The sequence below is a fragment of the Thermobia domestica genome, chromosome 2, assembly GCF_964235325.1.
Source record: "Thermobia domestica chromosome 2, izTheDome1.hap1.1, whole genome shotgun sequence".
NCBI lineage: Eukaryota > Metazoa > Arthropoda > Insecta > Zygentoma > Lepismatidae > Thermobia > Thermobia domestica.
In genome coordinates, this window is record NC_137455.1 from 49860515 (window position 1) to 49879854 (window position 19340).

General features: G+C 35.7%; 1 protein-coding gene across 1 annotated transcript in view; it reads left to right on the forward strand.

Moving 5' to 3' along the window:
- Window positions 1-19340, forward strand: part of Kap3 (kinesin associated protein 3) — an 89205-nt gene that overhangs the window by 44207 nt on the left and 25658 nt on the right. Inside the window, exon 9 of the mRNA XM_081741165.1 lies at window positions 17037-17137. Within this exon, the coding sequence (XP_081597291.1) occupies window positions 17037-17137 (101 nt within the window). The remainder of the gene's footprint in view (window positions 1-17036; window positions 17138-19340) is intronic.

The window sequence follows — 19340 nt, forward strand, 5'->3', positions numbered from 1 at the left end:
AGTGAGCCGCTGTCCAATCAAATCGTTATTCATGCAATCGATCAAGTAGTAGTCAGACGGAGCAGTGTCTGGTGAATATGGCGGGTGGAGTAACACTTTCCATCCGACATTTTCCAAATAGGTTTTGACCGGTTTTGCGACATGTGGGCGAGCGTTATCATCTTGATAAATAAGTTTATTATGCCTGTTATTCCATTCTGGTCGTTTTCAGGCCAGAGCTTGCTTCAAACGCATTAATTGTTGTCGATAGCGGTGTCCATTAATAGTTTCACCAAGTTTCAGAAGTTCATAGTACACCACACGTTTCAAATCCCACCATATATACAGCATAACTTTTGCACAATGAATATCTCGTTTCGGTTGTGAAGGACCTGGTTCACCTTGCTTCACCCAGGCCTTTTTTCGTTTAGGATTCTCGTAATGAATCCACTTCTCATCACCAGTTACAATTCGATGCAAAAATCCCTTCCTTTTCTGTCTTTGGAGCAGCAATTCGCAAACGGTTTTTCTTATTTCAACGTCTTTCTTTTCAATTCATGTGAAACCCAATAAGACATCTTTTGAATCATTCCTATGGCTTTGAGACGTTTGGAAATTGTTGTTTGCTCAACTCCAAATGCTTCTGCAAATTCGTCCTGCGTTTTACACGAATCCTGATCAAGCAGTGCTCTCAATTCTTCATCTTCAAATTCTTTTGGCTCTCCAAATTGCTTTTGGTCTTCCAAGCTGAAATCACCACCTTTAAACCGTGCAAACCACTTCTGACACGTTCGCTCAGCTAGAGCATGGTCACCAAACACTTCCACTAAAATATGATGACTTGCGGTAGCACTTTTCTTCATGTTAAAGCAATGAAGAATAACTCCCCGCAAAAACACTTTATCAGGCACAAAATGCGCCATTTTCAGTTGAAGAAAAAATGTTGTTGTTTCCGCTTCAAGCAACTGACATATACTAAACAAGATGCTCAATGACAGTAGTTTTCAACGCATGTTTGGATCAACGAAACTATGGAACAATAAGCTAGTTACGCCATCTTTTGTAAAACCGCACGAATTAATTCCTAGACCAAATATTATAATTTATCCTAATATTGAAGTCGGACCCCTCCCGAAATAAATTACTGCATACGTGTCTCTGACAATTTTCAATATATTCGTTAAATAATAAAGTAAAATAACTAAATTAGGAGCAAAAAGCTTTAATAATAATAATAATAATAATAATAATAATAATAATAATAATAATAATAATAATTGAAGCGAGCTTAACGAGTTTCAACCGTACGACTCAACCAACGTTTGGGTGCCTGTTCGTTCGTCTGCTCCTCTCATAAAAGACATTTCATTTTAATGAAATTAGTAAGTGCCTTCTTTTAGCTCTGCGGAGTAACTATTGCTTGGAATATGAATCTGCAAAACATAAGAGGTAAAATTAACCAAATGGTGCAAGTTTCCACTTATATATATAAAACAATTTTGCAATATCAACTACGTGAATCTTGTCCCATAAAGAAGCCGAAACCCCTACACCGAAGAGCCCTCCGAGATTTGATCATTGTCCACACGGACTGAAATTGTCATTTGAAGCCAAGACTTTAATATGAAGCCAATAATTTCTTTAAAATAGACGGAAAATTCGGAAGTTATAAGCATTTTCATATTTTTGCCTTTTCCCATAAGGGAGCCGTAGCCCCCTATACTGAAGAGCCCCCCCCCCCCCCCGGAGATTTGATCATTGTCCACTCGGACTGAATTTGTCATTTGGAACCAACACTTTAATACGAAGCAAAATATTTCTTTAAAATAGACGAAAAATTCGAAAGTTATAAACATGTTAACAATTTTGCCTTTTCTCATAAGGGGGCCGTATTAGCCTACACTGAAGAGCCCCACGAGATTTGATCATTGACCACTTGGACTGAAACTCTCATTTGAAACCAAAACTTTAATATGAAGCCAAAAATTAAACTTTTACATCAATTTAAACTGACTGGGTTCCGGTTCCCCCCACTATTGTTTAGTTTAGTTAAGTGGTAATTTGTGACAGCTTCACATCATCAAAAGAATGTTTCACTTCCCCTCCCCTCCTCCAGGAGTTCGTGCTGGATCCACCACTGGAATCAATAGACACTCTTCCTATTCTTTTTGTCACCCTTGATTGTGTAGAGGCTCCTTCGTACAAATAAAGAAGCGGCAATATTACAATCAAGGGGCGCTACATATTAGGTATTCTTTTAGTTACCTACCCCTAACCGCACAGGGCCATCTTTCGTAGAATAAAAAATATTACATGATATTCCAATCATGAAAGGGGAAAGGATGCTGTAAATATATTTCTTATTCATTTTGTCTGTCCTGCTTATCAAAAATTACTTTCTGTTGGAAGGGTACTGAAATGAGAGGGGCAAAATAAAAAGTCGTACCCCCTCCTACATGGTTGCTCAAATAAGTACTAAAGAAAGCATTTTAAACTAAGATATTTAAGATTTAAACTAGGAAACTAAGATATCCTTACATTATGTAAGGATGGCATATTCAGGATTATTATTATTATTATTATTATTATTATTATTATTATTATTATTATTATTATTATTATTATTATTATTAGAATGTTTTTGGAGCACCGAAATTTTGTGAGACGAACAACGATATGTAGAGGTTTAAGATGGGTGGTCATAGAGGAGGAAAAACAGGATTTTTCTCTGTCTGACTCTCTAACGTAAAGATTATGTGCTGAAGGTAAGAAGCATCATCATTCTACAATAGGTTGCTTTTACGTAGAATATCAATTACTTGAGTTCTCCTCCTTGGGTCTACTTACCTTATGTAGTAAATTCAAAACAATTTCAATTCAATACAAATACATTGTAAAACTTTTCCGTAATTAAACATCTAGGGAAAATTAAACATTTAATAGGGACATATGTTATCAAAATATCCAAACACGTAGATAGAAGACTATCTAGTGAGAAATATTGTGAAACTTTATAAAATTCTCCAAATTAGAATTAACATTTACTGGGAAACATTCGTTATGCGCCAGCGAGCATATGGTGAGCAGTGAGCACAGGGGAAATAATTACGAAACTGTTTGCAAACAAAATTAGGGACGCTAGTGCAAGTGCGACAACGGCATTTTTTCTTTTTTTGGTATCGTCATGAGTTTTACACATACGTTACAATTTGATTCTTTCCCACATAAAAAAATAAATAAAATAACCGTAAGTAGTAGGCCCCGGCGTATATTGAGCCGAGTCAGCAAAAATTTTTGTGACGTCATAGGTCAAAGGTCAATGACCTTGGCCCAGGGTCAATGACCTAGGGGTACCTAGGACCACCCCCTCTAAATTTTGGCAGGGGTACCTTGGCCCACCCCCTAAATTTTGGCAGGGGTACATAGGACCACCCCGCTTAAATTTTGGAAATTGCCAAATCTAAAAATTGGGTATGGTAGCCTAGGACCATAGTATGTACCTCTATCAGTATTGGGTGTCTATGTCGTTCCCTTTTATGGGTAAAAAATTGCCAAAAATTGAAATTTCGGGGGTTTTTGACCTAATTTATCCCCTTTGATGAGGTGTTATTACCTTATATAGTTATATGGGCGTATACAGGGGTTCATTACCTTTCATAAGACATGGGTATATTAATGCACCCCTTGAAAAATTTGGGAGGGGTACCTTGGCCCACCCCTTCAATTTTGGAAATTGCCCAATTTCAACATTTGGTATTATAGTACAGGACCCTAATATGTATTATGATAAATTTGGATGGTCCACCTCGTTTCCTTTTAGGGGTACCAAATTGCCAAAAATATAAACGTAAGCAATACGTTGTACCACGTGTTTGGTTTTTGGCTCAATTTATCCCCTTTGATGAGATGTTATTACCTTATATGGTTATATGGTCATGTATAGGGGTCCATTACCTTTCATAAGACATGGGTATATTAATGCACCCCTTGAAAAATTTGGGAAGGGTACCTTGGCCCACCCCCTTAAATTTTGGAAATTGCCCAATTTCAACATTGGGTATTATAGTATTGGACCCTAACATGTATTATGATAAATTTGGGTGGTCCACATCGTTCCCTTTTAGGGGTACAAAATTGCCAAATTTTAGTACAACCACATGTTTGGTTTTTTGGCTCATTTTATTCCCTTGGATGAGGTGTTATTACCTTATATGGTTATATGGTCATGTATAGGGGTCCATTATCTATTATAAGACATGGGTACATTGGTGCACCCCGGGAGGGGTACCTTGGTTCACCCCTTAAATTTTGGAAATTGCCCAATTTCAACATTTGGTATTATAGTACAGGACCTCAATATGTATCATGATAAATTTGGATGGTCCACATCGTTCCCTTTTAGGGGTACAAAAATTGCCAAAATATAAACGTTGTACCACGTGTTTGTTTTTTTGGTCCATTTTATCCCCTTTGATGAGATTCTATGATTACAGGGGTTCATTTCTTATCATAAGACATGGCCACCCTTCTTAAATTTTGGCAATGGGGGTCCACTGAAATTGTCCAATTGAAGCATAGTACAGGACCTCAATATGTTTCGGTGGTCCTATTACCAAATTTGTTTAGTACAACCACGTGTTCGGTTACTGACTCAATTAAGGTTATAAGGTATGGATGGGTATCCCCTTTCAATTTGGTAGGACCCTTCGGGTGTAGTACAGTCACGTGATCGATGATTTGGTTTTAATGCGCGACGAGGTCCCTGGTCAATGTTCTCTAGGAAAGATTCTTGGCATTTAAAACTTTTTTTTTCAACTTTTCAAACTAAAAAAAAAAGAAAACAAAAATTGAAACGAAAAAATTTCGAAACAAAAATGTTCAAACAAAAAAAATTTTAAACAAAAAATTCGAACATTTTTTAAACTTAAATTTCAAACAAAAAGTTTTTTAGTTTGAAATAAAAAAATTTTAAACAAAAAAATTGGAAACGAAAAATTTCAAAACAAAAATTTCGAACAAAAAAAATTAAACAAAAAATTTTGCAACAAAAAAATTAAAAATTTTCAAACGAAAAAAAATTTCAAACAAAATTTTGAAAACAAAAATTTTCATCAAAAAAATTTCAAACGAAAAAATTTTTAAACAAAATTTGAAACAAAAATTTTGAAACAAAAAAAAATTAAACAAAATTTTTGAAACAAAAATTACAAAACAAATTTCAAACGAAAAATTTTCAAATAGAATTTAAATCAAACAATGATCAGCTTTCACGGTTAACCGTTAAACTTTATCCGGTTTTTAACTATTCGATTAACAAATAAACGGTTTTCAACTATTCGATTAACAAATAAACGGTTTTCAACTACTCGATAAACAGATGAACGGTTTTAACCTTTTCACACCAGTGAGTGCAAGAGTTTACAATCTAAAACAAAAAGAAAATTTGTACTCGCTTTAAATACGCATCATTTTTGAAACAAGGTGTTAGTGTTCATCATGGATACACAGTGGAAACATCCATTTACCTGTATTCTCGCAGGGCCTAGTGGGTGTGGAAAAACGTATTTTGTGAAGCGATTACTGTCACATCTCCCAACCATGATCAATGCAAAATTTCGTAAGATATATTGGTATTATGCAGAATGGCAAGACGTGTATGCAACAATGCCAGTTCCAGTAGAATTTCACGAAGGACTGCCACGAATGAAAGATTTTCAGCCTCACGATGGACCACATTTGATTATTATTGATGACCATATGCGAGAAGTGAATAGTGATATTGTTGATATGTTCACAAAAGGATCACATCATCGAAATATTAGTGTGATTTTTATAACACAAAATGTATTTCATCAAAGTAAAGCAAATAGAAATATGAGTTTAAATTGTTCGTATTTGGTGTTGTTTAAAAATCCACGTGACAAGTCACAAATCAAGCATATGAGTTATCAAATCATGCCTGAGCATCCACTGTTTCTACAAGAAAGTTATGCAGACGCAACAAGAAATCCACATGGTTATTTACTGATGGATCTTAAACAAGATACACCCGATGAAATGCGATTTCGTACAAATATTTTTCCCGACGATTTGCATCATTATGTTTACGTACCAACAAAACATGTTTAAATTATTGTGCATGTGAAAAGAATGACTTAGTCTGTCACGATGTCTCCTACAGTGAAACACGCTGATCTGCTACGTGCTCTGCACAAAGCTAAACCAAGATTGCGTAAAGCTATTATTGCCAATGCAGACGCTTCATTAATTCATAGTATTTGTGAATGTTGTTATAATGTCTTAAAAGGCAATGTTCCACTGACAAGTGCGCAGAAGTCAAGATTAAAGCGTTACAAGAACACGCTCCGCTATCTTGTAGACAATACAAAATCATTGGATAAAAAGAAGAAACATTTAGCCGTACAACAAGGAGGATTCTTACCTGCATTACTTGCACCTATTGTAGGAAGTGTGTTATCCAGTATTTTGTTTAAACAATAAACATCATGGAACATAGCAAGAAGATGGTTTTAGTGCCACCAGAAATGCTTCAACGAATGCATGCATCATCATCCCGTGTGAGTGAAAATCGAGAATCTAATCTCGATCGTGAAATGCAATCCATATTGAATACATCGTATCCAAGTGATGAAGAAAAATGGAATCAGTACAATAGAATATTACAGAAATATCTTTATGTGATACGTAAACAAGAAGAACCAATACCACTTACAATTACATCAATGAAACCTGATGGTGACGTCCCGAATGTTGACGATAGCACGAAACAAGAAATTTTAGCCGCAATACCACAAATGTATCGTAAGAAAGCCGAACTACTATTCCGTCGTTTAAAACAAGATGACGCAATTACGTGGGATCATAAAGGAACAGTGTACATCAACGATAATAAACTACAAGGATCCAATATTGTAGATTTAATGTGCGATGTGACTCGACCGAGGAAACATTCTAATCCTCAAGGCTGGGAATTGTTTTGCAACTACCTTGCATCGTCAAACACACCTCAAGAATTGATTGGTAATCCACGGAGATTAAACTATATTGTCAAGCATAATAGTACATCAGCATCTGAAGGATCTGCACCACCAAAACCGGCACCTGAATTATTTTCTTCCGGAGAAGAAGAAGAAGAAGAAGACGATGATGATGTTTTAGAAGTCCGACCAAAAAGAAAACGTATCATTCCACAATGGTCAACGTACAAACCATGAACAAAAAGTTGAAATCCATTTATTACAATCCAGCACATCCTGCATCATTTTCTACTGCAAAGAAATTATGGCAAGCCACAGGAAAATCTATACCTCTAACCAAAATAAAACTTTGGTTAAACAAACAACCTACCTACACGTTACATCGTCCTGTACGTCGTCGTTTCCGTAGAGATTTTTATCTTGTCAACAATATTGATGATCAATGGGAATGTGATTTAAATGATTTACAAGCACTTCAAAACTATAATGACAACTACCGCTATATTCTTACAGTGATTGATGTGTTTAGTCGGTACGGGTGGGCTGTACCACTAAAATCAAAAAGTGCCGAGGATATAGTGAATGCATTTGAAATGATTTTCCAGGAGAGGAAACCAATTGTACTACGTAGTGATCAAGGAACTGAATTTACCAACAAGACAGTACAAAAGTTTTTCAGGAAACACAACGTGCAACATGTTACAACAAAGGATCCAGATATTAAAGCCAGCATCGCAGAAAGATTTAATCAGACATTGAAACATCGTATGTGGAAATACTTTACCAAATATCAAACATACAATTACATCAAAGTATTGCCTTTACTTGTAAAAGCATACAATGAAAGTCGGCATTCCAGTATTAAAATGGCACCTGCAAACGTTTCTCAGGACAATTTACTGGAGGTGTGGCATAACTTATACGACAAAAAGCTACAACGTTCAAAACAAGATACGGATTTATCTGTTGGTGATACTGTTCGTATAAGTAAAACAAAACGTATCTTTGACAAGGGTTACCTCGAGAACTGGACTTGGGAAATATTCAGAGTAAAAGCCATTGTACCAAGAAACCCACCAGTGTATCGACTAGAGGATTTAAATCATCAACTTATCGATGGTGTTTTCTACAGAGAAGAATTACAACCAGTACCGCTCCCTTCGATGTTCCTCATCGATAAAATATTACGTACAAGAACAAAAGGTCGCAGAAAGGAGTATCTCGTCCAGTGGAAAGGATATCCTTCCTCATTCAATTCGTGGATCCCTGCAACTTCATTGAAGAAGAAGAAGAAGAATGGAACCTGATCAAGATTTTTACGTTACACTTCCCAGTAATAGTTCCATGGATTATTTTCCAGAAAATACATTGACTTCATATATTACGAAATTACAACGACGTGTAGAGTTTCGCCAGAAATGGGATGTGGCAATTGTAGAGATTCATTATCCACATTCTTTGCTGAACATTAACAGTAAAAACAATAAAATATATTACAAATCATCAAGTAGTAATGATCAGGAACCGTGGAAGGTTGTAACGATCCCTGTACGCTATTATAACAATATACGGGATCTTATTCATGCAATTAATATACATCATAAAGAAACCAATTTATTTATATCTCATGACGCAACTAATAATATATGCCTCATAAGACATCCCAAAAAGGAAATCCATACTTCTGTACAATTGTCACCAAGTGTTAGTTTAATGCTTGGATTTGACCCGAAAAGTGATTTAAAAGATATGGAAAAGGGACAATATACACCGGATGTACGATTAGGCTTACCATCACAAATGTACGTCTATTGTGACATTATTGAATCTGTCATTGTTGGAGATACAATGGTACCATTGCTACGAATTGTCAACATGGATCCTGTGAATCATACTTTTGGAAGTCATGCAGTACAAATCTTTAATCCTGCACATTATGTTCCGGTGGAAAAAATGAATTTTGAGCAAATACAAATCGATATAAGGGATAGCACAGGTCATCCTATGCCATTCACCTTTGGAACGGTGTGTACAAAACTACATTTCCGTCGTCGTCGTCATGACTGATCCGTATTTGCAATACTACCAAAAACAAGCGTTATCCGGTATCGGCAACGTCTATGTGGGAAGTCCCTATCAAGCAGGACATGGCATTGGAAGTTTCCTTGGTGGCTTATTTCGTTCAGTGTTACCACTTGTGAAGCAAGGCGCTAAAACTATGGGAAAAGAATTATTAAAATCAGGTGCCAATATGATTAATGATGTTGTGATCTCGAATCAACCGCTGGAAGAATCGTTTCATCAACGGATGCAAGAGGCAAAATCGAATTTACAAGAAAAAGCTAAAAACAAGTTGAAAACTATGCTGGGAAGTGGATATCATAAACGAAAATGGGATGACTGCTCTCAGTTTGAGGTTGACCTTCCAACGATCAACAACACCATCAATCCTACAAAGAGACGTAAATTATCACATAAGAAGAAGAAGAGATCATTGGCATCGTCACCAGATATTTTTGATTAATTCAACGATGGCTTTCTTACATCATCAATCCTGTGAATGTGTAAAAAGTGAATTGGACATTTTTTCAACGTTGCCCACGCAAACCAGTGTTCTGGACAATCGTATTATAGGCTACAAACCAATTAGTTCAATAGCTGAAAATTCACCAATAGAATTTGTAGTGAGTGGTAGCAGTGATGAATACATTGATTTACCACAAACCTTATTGTACATCCAAGCACAAATTGTGAAACCAGATGGTTCCTCCTTCATCAATACGGATAAAGCAATTGCACCTGTCAATGATTTTCTAAATGCTATGTTTAGTGAAGTACAAATCTACTTGAACAATAAACTGATTTCATTTCCGTCACATAATCATCCATATCGTTCGTACATGGAAAAACTACTCAATTATAGTGATGGAGCTAAAAATACACATTTGCAAACAGCAATGTGGTTTCAAGATACGGCTGGTCATATGAACGCAACCACAAGTGAGAACAAAGGATTTCAACAACGCTATGAACTGACAAAACAAAGTATGAAATTCGATATGATTGGACATCTTCATTGTGACATTTTTAATCAAGATAAATTTTTAATTCATGGAGTAGAATTACGTGTGAAACTTATTCCTGCAAAACCAAACTTTTGTCTCATGGCCGGTGAAAGTGGTGTCAGTGCAAAAATCAATATTCTAGATGCATCGTTGCAGGTGAAAAAAGTCACCATCAGCCCTAGTGTCAAATTGGCACACAATAAAATTTTACAATCTACACCGGCAAAGTATCCTCTGACAAGGGTTCAAATGAAATCATTTACCATCCCGAAGGATATACAATCCAAAACTATTGATAACCTGTTTATGGGAACATTGCCAAATCGTATTATTGTAGGATTTACATCGAATGAAGCATCCAGTGGAACTATTACCACCAATCCATTTGAATTTCAACATCTAAACATTAATTTCTTTACATTGTACGTGGATGGAAAAGCTGTACCTTCAAAACCATTGCAACCCAACTTTGAAGAAAATCTCTACATTTCATCGTACCACACATTGTTCTCAGGCTCTGGCATACATTTTACCAATACTGGAAATACAATTTCAAGAGCCGACTACAAGAATGGATATACACTGTTTGTATTTGACCTAACTCCCGATTCTTCTGCTGGAGATTGTCACTATTGGAATTTACAACGACATGGAGCCATCCGATTGGAAGTTCATTTCCAAGAGAAATTAGCAGCACCTGCAAACTGTATTGTGTATGGAGAGTTTTCCTCACTCCTAGAGATCGACCACCAGCGCAACATTATCCTGGACTTTTAAATTACAAGGTACGTATACGTTATGTATCATTTCCATTCACGATGTTGAATACATTGCAATTAGCTAGTGCTTTACACGGTAGTCCATTATTCAGAAATCATTTTACCGGGGTATTTGCAAGCGATGAGTTGCCCTCACGGATTTCTCTTCCTCTGGCAATCATTGTAAATACAGATCCATCTACAAAACTAGGAAGTCATTGGATTGCAATTTATATTGATCATCGCGGTGTTGGAGAATATTTTGACAGCTATGGCCTTCCTCCTTATGTACCACAACATGTTGCATTCTTAAAACTTCATTGTATGTACTATAAATATAATAATAGCCAAATGCAAAGTCTTGGTTCATCCGTATGTGGCTATTATGCTTATTTTTATTTGTGCTGTAAAGCCCAAGGAAAATCTCTGCGTGAAATTCAATATTTGTTCACAACAGTACCCACGGTTAATGATCGTAGACTGTTGCAATATACCTTCCAGGTAATTTTATCATATTTATCATTGCAAATGTATTTGTTTTATCATCATCTATTTCTATACTAATCATCTTTTTCCTCGTTCTTTTTTACAGAATTCACAATACGAAGCTTTGCAAACGGGTGCTATGCTGCAAAACATGGAAACAAATCATCGCAATCAAGAAGAGGAGGCGGTCTAATGAAGAAACCCAGCTCAATATACAAACATTGTCAATAAGAAAGAAAAAGAAGAAGAAACCAGAAAAATGAATAAAATACAATTTATGCTTATTTATGTGTTTTTATTGTCCATTCCATATACAACGTTATCAGATTCTCCTAAAGAACTGTACGATATAAGACGAGAACCCTGTGCAAAGTTTCCAGCTAATTCCTAGAGAACATTGACCAGGGACCTCGTCGCGCATCAAAACCAAATCATCGATCACGTGACTGTACTACACCCGAAGGGTCCTACCAAATTGAAAGGGGATACCCATCCATACCTTATAACCTTAATTGAGTCAGTAACCGAACACGTGGTTGTACTAAACAAATTTGGTAATAGGACCACCGAAACATATTGAGGTCCTGTACTATGCTTCAATTGGACAATTTCAGTGGACCCCCATTGCCAAAATTTAAGAAGGGTGGCCATGTCTTATGATAAGAAATGAACCCCTGTAATCATAGAATCTCATCAAAGGGGATAAAATGGACCAAAAAAACAAACACGTGGTACAACGTTTATATTTTGGCAATTTTTGTACCCCTAAAAGGGAACGATGTGGACCATCCAAATTTATCATGATACATATTGAGGTCCTGTACTATAATACCAAATGTTGAAATTGGGCAATTTCCAAAATTTAAGGGGTGAACCAAGGTACCCCTCCCGGGGTGCACCAATGTACCCATGTCTTATAATAGATAATGGACCCCTATACATGACCATATAACCATATAAGGTAATAACACCTCATCCAAGGGAATAAAATGAGCCAAAAAACCAAACATGTGGTTGTACTAAAATTTGGCAATTTTGTACCCCTAAAAGGGAACGATGTGGACCACCCAAATTTATCATAATACATGTTAGGGTCCAATACTATAATACCCAATGTTGAAATTGGGCAATTTCCAAAATTTAAGGGGGTGGGCCAAGGTACCCTTCCCAAATTTTTCAAGGGGTGCATTAATATACCCATGTCTTATGAAAGGTAATGGACCCCTATACATGACCATATAACCATATAAGGTAATAACATCTCATCAAAGGGGATAAATTGAGCCAAAAACCAAACACGTGGTACAACGTATTGCTTACGTTTATATTTTTGGCAATTTGGTACCCCTAAAAGGAAACGAGGTGGACCATCCAAATTTATCATAATACATATTAGGGTCCTGTACTATAATACCAAATGTTGAAATTGGGCAATTTCCAAAATTGAAGGGGTGGGCCAAGGTACCCCTCCCAAATTTTTCAAGGGGTGCATTAATATACCCATGTCTTATGAAAGGTAATGAACCCCTGTATACGCCCATATAACTATATAAGGTAATAACACCTCATCAAAGGGGATAAATTAGGTCAAAAACCCCCGAAATTTCAATTTTTGGCAATTTTTTACCCATAAAAGGGAACGACATAGACACCCAATACTGATAGAGGTACATACTATGGTCCTAGGCTACCATACCCAATTTTTAGATTTGGCAATTTCCAAAATTTAAGCGGGGTGGTCCTATGTACCCCTGCCAAAATTTAGGGGGTGGGCCAAGGTACCCCTGCCAAAATTTAGAGGGGGTGGTCCTAGGTACCCCTAGGTCATTGACCCTGGGCCAAGGTCATTGACCTTTGACCTATGACGTCACAAAAATTTTTGCTGACTCGGCTCAATATACGCCGGGGCCTACTACTCCGTAGTGTAGTGATAAAAATGACAACGGCATTTCCAGGGGATCGAACCCGCTACCTTCAGCATACAGACTCGTTGCTTTAACTAACTGAGCTATTTGCTTTTTACGTGAACTGAGCCTGTTCCGGTAAAGACGATATTTCATTACGATCGTCCTACCAATTCGTCCTTTTCCATAGATAATTTCCACTATTTGCTCTATCTTTATGTTAATACTTAGCATATATTCATATATTTGGAGTTTGCAGATAATGCATATAATAAGACATACTAGAAATATTCGTTAAAAGTTTAGTTTGTAGATTTAATCCACATTTCTCTCAATGACATAGATGTCGCTGCTTCGTGTTGAAATGCAGAATTCCCTCGTGTTCTTGAAAATTTCCCAGTTTAGCAGAGTTGGTAATTCTCGAGATTTCTGTCGATTTAATGTTTTTTGCTTCTAATTTCTTTATTTTAAGCTAATATCTAACACAAATATTAAAAACGGGTTTGTTATTAACCTGTCCTGCTGGGGAAACCTTCCGAAATTTCGAACATATAAAGAAAACGGAGATATTTTCAAAAAACTTCAAAATAAAGAGACGCGTCATTTATTTTGCTCATGGTAGTACATACAACAACAAGAATTATAACTCTACTTGTCTCCATAGCCGAATGGTGAGGCTCCGAAGTTGACCATTTTCCATGTCTTCTACAATTCATAAATTTTACTCCCTGTCTTTGATGGCCCATTACTTGGCGGGAAATTTTTTTTCGATAAAGCAAAAAAATATGGGTCTCTTAAAAACATGTCTAGTTGCTATAAAAAAAAGTTTCAACAATATCTGAGATGGTGATGGTACATGCTCTGCCTGAATTGAAATGGAAGGCACCATATAAACTACATATAAATTATTCAATTTATAATTTTGCTTTTCTTGTTTTCAACCTGAATAACTTAGTGTGTTACAGTATCAATTTCAATAAACTGCGTACATGTGTTTCGATTTTATGATTGTTTGTGTTATTGTGTTTTCCATACGAATAATTCAGTGTACCAGACTAGTTTTCAGGAAAGGTACATATACTGTATTAACGAGTATTCTTTTTCTAGTACTGTGTATTATTAAGATTACTATATATATATTATTTAAAAGTAGCTGTCGTGCCCTTGCTTATAAAAATTTAACAATCAAGTAATACTAGAAATCCTATTCTAAAAATACACCAATCACACTTATTTTCTGTAAGTTGGCCAGTTTTCAATGGAACCGATGGTGGCCAACATAGACAGGTTTCACTGTACTTAGTTCAAGAACATGATCGTGTTTCTGTAGTTGTTTGTCAAGTGCATGCAGTGTCTAAATTGAAATCTAATGAAAATGTCTCGTTGCACTAACGTGCCACAGGATATGCAATATGTGAAGTACGTTTTTGCCAGCCTAGTAAAACATTCATAACAGTAGATCAATTCTCTCAGGCACCCAATATTTATATGGCAACAAAATATTGTTTGTGTTTTACGTTCTGTTTCCAAGCAAGTACTGCTAGGTGGAACAATACCATCCTCTACATCATTTACATCCTGCAAAACATAGTGAGGTTCGGGTTTCGATTCCCCTTGAGGACATTTGATCGGAGAAGTGTAACAGCTTTTTTTAGCCGGCCATCCTGAGTGAGGTTTTCCTAAGTTTTCCTCATTCACACCAAGGAAATGCCGGGATGGTACCTAACCATGATCCGTGGTTGCTTCTTCCTCCCTAATTCCCCATGCAATGTACGGGCTAACATGGCCATATATACCGAGAGCCCAGAAATCTAATTCCTAACCTAACCAAAACATTCTAAATTTTATTCAAATTTTGTACAATTTTTATTTCGAAGGATATTCCATTATATAAAGTGAACAATCCAATGCTTAGCTAATTTTTTAAGTACACGAATCTTGACTCTCTGAGAGAATTTACCTTAAAAAATAGTACCTTCTACAGTGCTATGAAGAAACGTTAGAAAGTATTATTTGTGTGTGAAAATGTGAAAGTATCGGCATCCAATGAAGAATTCATTTACTCAGCAGGCAGAGAAATAATTCATTTGGTTCTTAGTGTGCTTAGAATGACTATATCAGGGGTCAGAAGGAAAACCTGCTAAATCCATTTTTCAATTTTGTCAGGAGACGAAACAAAGTGACTTCCTTATGTTGCAGAATTGTTGAACAGTTTTTTAGTTTAGTGGTAGATTTCATTCATTTGCATTAAGTAGTGATCACTATTAAAAAAAAAAAAAAAAAATCAATAATTTTAAAACATAAGGAAGTCACTTTTGTTTCGTCTCCTGACAAAATTGAAAAAATGGATTTAGCAGGTTTTGCTTCTGTACCCCTAATATATTTTCTCAGTGCTCTCTTTTGCTGTCACACAAAGAAATATTAACAGCAAATTAAATCAAAAATCACTAAGTTTTTCAATGAAAGTGTACGTCTGTTTGTGGCCAAAGGAAATTTGTTCAAGGATAATTTCCTGGGAAGTGAAAATACGTATATTTCTGACAAATTTGAGTTTCTTTTGCAATTCCGTAAAAACCTAGAAATAACAATAAAGCTTTTGAAAAAAACTCAAGAAATATGAGACATTGAAAGCAGAATCAATTCATTCACAGCCTTGAAATAGAAATTTTAAAAAATCATTTAAAATTTGTTTAAAACGAGAGAAAATCTTTCCAAATTATTAGCAAAATAGCATGTTTACCAAGTAGATATAAATAATTAAATATTCCTTCTTCCGAGTTTCTTGATTACTCTATCATCTGAGTATATAAAGTTCCTTCTTACAAAATAAAATAAATGTTTCAAGAAAATTATAAGAAATATATAAATTACATAGTTCTCATGAAATCGAATTTGTACTTCGTGCTGCAATTCAAATTTCCATGTTTACATTATTAGATTTTATCTTTTTTTATAAAACATACTTTATTGTTTGTTCTCGAGTAATTAGTAATAGGTACACTCATGTCCAAAATGATTGTCGCATATCTATAACTGTCTTCTTGTAAGAATATAATTTGATAATGATTTTGCAGGGTACTTTTAATACTGATACTATGTGTATAAGCAGGAAATGTATATTTGTGGTAAATTTCATAGGAAAAGAATTATAAATACGAAAATTAGAATAAATAAAACAAAATCTTGCTAAATGGACAAGAAAGTTTTATTTTCGTTCCATTGTTCTTATTTACTACTCTTTTGATATGAAATTTGCCACATACATGTCTTTGCCGATTATACCCATACTAACATTATAAGAAATACCGGGCGAATTCGTTATCAAATTATATTCCTACAACAACATATTTATAGACATGCGACAATAATTTTAGATGTGGGTATACATAATGTGAATAACTTTGAGCATAACTAAGTAAATGAATCACTGATTAGGTGACTACACACTCACAAACATACATAATACATATATATAAAGAACATACCTGCTCGTGATGTCTCTCTTTTGAAGTGTGTCAAACTGACTTCGTGATATACGATTTTTTCCCCAATATGTATGCTTATTTCGTGACAATTGACTTAGTTATGTAGTGAACATTTTGGAAAGACATTTAGGATGTACTACAACTTAAAACAATAATAATAATGCGAAGCCTTGGTTGGTAAATAATATTTTCAGTTTTGTTAGCAACTGAAAATCCGTTGTTTACTACTCATTTGTACCAGTGTGCAATGCAAGTTTCTAGTAGCGATTCGTATTTTCTTGTATTTTGTTAATAGTTTTTTTTTTTTAATTATCTATTTATTGCACATGTTCGTGAAAATCATTAATAATTTTCATTTCAGACGATGAGAGGCATAAAGCCGTTTGCTTAGGAATTTTGTATCATTTAAGTATGGATGATAGATGTAAATCCATGTTCACATATACAGATTGTGTACCAATGGTAAGTTCGTTAACAATATTTAATGTTATTTACGGATTTTAATTTTAATTGTAATTAGTGTGAATCTAAAAGAACAGGGGCACAAATAAGGATAGTAATCCAATATGGAGATAAACCTGAAAACTAGGGATTTGAGAAGACCGAGAATAGCCAGGGAGTTCTGATTTGCTAAAAATGAGATTGTTAAAAAAAATGAAAATTTTAAGATTTCAGGTATGGTTGAGTGCTATTTTTATAATTGGTATCTTCAAACTTACAAACTTATCTGTGTTTTCTACTAATACTGTTCTGTAGTTGTGCGCATTATCTTTTGCTTTCGTTTGTGCAGTGGAATATCATATTGGTGAATCAGACACAAAATAAAGTTGGAACAATGATCCAATAGGAAATTAATTTTCAACGCACGCTTAACTTTTCAACTTTCTTTTTCTCCCACATTCCCACTAGTTTTGATTTTATCGGAGTTTCCTGTTCTGCATCAAGTAAGGATAGCTTACCACACAAATAAAACGATTTTGGAATACGGTAATTGAGCTTCTGTATTTTCGTTGTAATGGATTTTGTTTCGCAAAGAGGTTTATTTCGTACGTCGCTGCCTATGAGCAACGCCAAGTACCGGGGAACACACTTATCCCACTACTAAATTTAATAGAATTAACGGTTTAAGACGGTACAATGATGAAAGTGAAATTCGTCGATTTTGGATGTCTTCTTGTAATGATGCGTATGGTGCAAAGTGGATTCAAATGCCTTGGTGCATAGATGCAGAGAAGAGAGGATTATTAATAGTAGAACTGAAGTAGAACTACTCATATCCCTCCAGTTTGCACAGTAACAATGAAGTATGCAGGCACTCGACTGTCGGACAAGTACGAGACGTATTTCAAAAGAAAGGGCTGATATTTAATTGAAAGCAGGTAAGTAAGTTTAGCAACATTGTTTTATTGGGTAAAAACAAGTACATATCCACTTTACTTTTCAACATAGTCACCATTATATTCCAAGCACTTTCTGTACCGTGGCACAAGTTTTTTTAATACCCTCTGCATAGAAGTTCGCCGCTTGGGAGTTCAGCCACTTCAACACTGCCTTTGGGGAATTTGAATGACGCCACTGCATCGATTGTTGTTTCGACTGGACATTGATGTAAGAAATCCATGTTTCGTCACCTGTAACAATGTGGATAAAAAAAAATCCATCACCCTCTCTGTCGTAGCGATCCAGAAATGCATGTGCTGCAGTCAGTCGGTTCTGTTTGTGGACGTCTGTCAACATTTTAGGGACCCATCTGGCACACAATTTCTGATATCCTAATGTTTCTGTAACAATTCGAAACAATGTTGTTGGTGAAATCTCTGGAAACTCGATGTGTAGAGCGGTAATGGTAGAGCGGTTAAACGATTTTCTTTAACTTTTTCATTCACTCGCTGCGCCAAATCGTCAGTCTGAATGCTTGGTCTTCCACATTTCTCTTCGTCGTGAATATTTGTACAGCCTTCTTTGAATGCACGACACCAATACCGTACCTTTCCTTCACTCATTACACTGTCGCCGTACACTGCACACAATTCTCTATGAATTTCAGCAGTACTTTGTCCTTTGGCATGAAGAAATCTAATCACAAAGCGGACCTCGCACCTAACGAGATTGTGTATGTTCGCAGCCATTTTAACACGCTCCAGCACACACGAAAGCAAACAGATGACTGGCGAAACTATGGTTGTTTGATAGCCAATGGACGAAGTGATGTTACTGCGCAAACGTGATCCGATCACTATTGCCAGTCGGTTATAATAAAATATCGGCCCTTTCTTTTGAAATGCGCCTCGTATAATTGACAGTGTACAGCATGAGGGGAGAAGTGAGCAAATAAACCTGTCCAAATCAAGTATGACCACAACGTCAATTTATATCTATAGGTATAAACTGTATCATTCATGTGGAACTGGACCTAGAGCAGTATCATGAGCTAAGAAGACATTTTCTTACTCCACTGCACATCTAAATATGATCCCAAATGCCAGAAAGCTGTATGAAGGGTACCTGGTAGGTAACAGGTGGCAAAGATTAATCTGAACAAGGAAAAAAAATATCTGAGTGATAGTAAAAAGCCACGCGCCATTTTCCACCAGGAACACTATGACTTAATCCTGCTGTGCAAAGTACTGTTGTTCAAAACGATTCTTTAATGTCCCGAGTAATA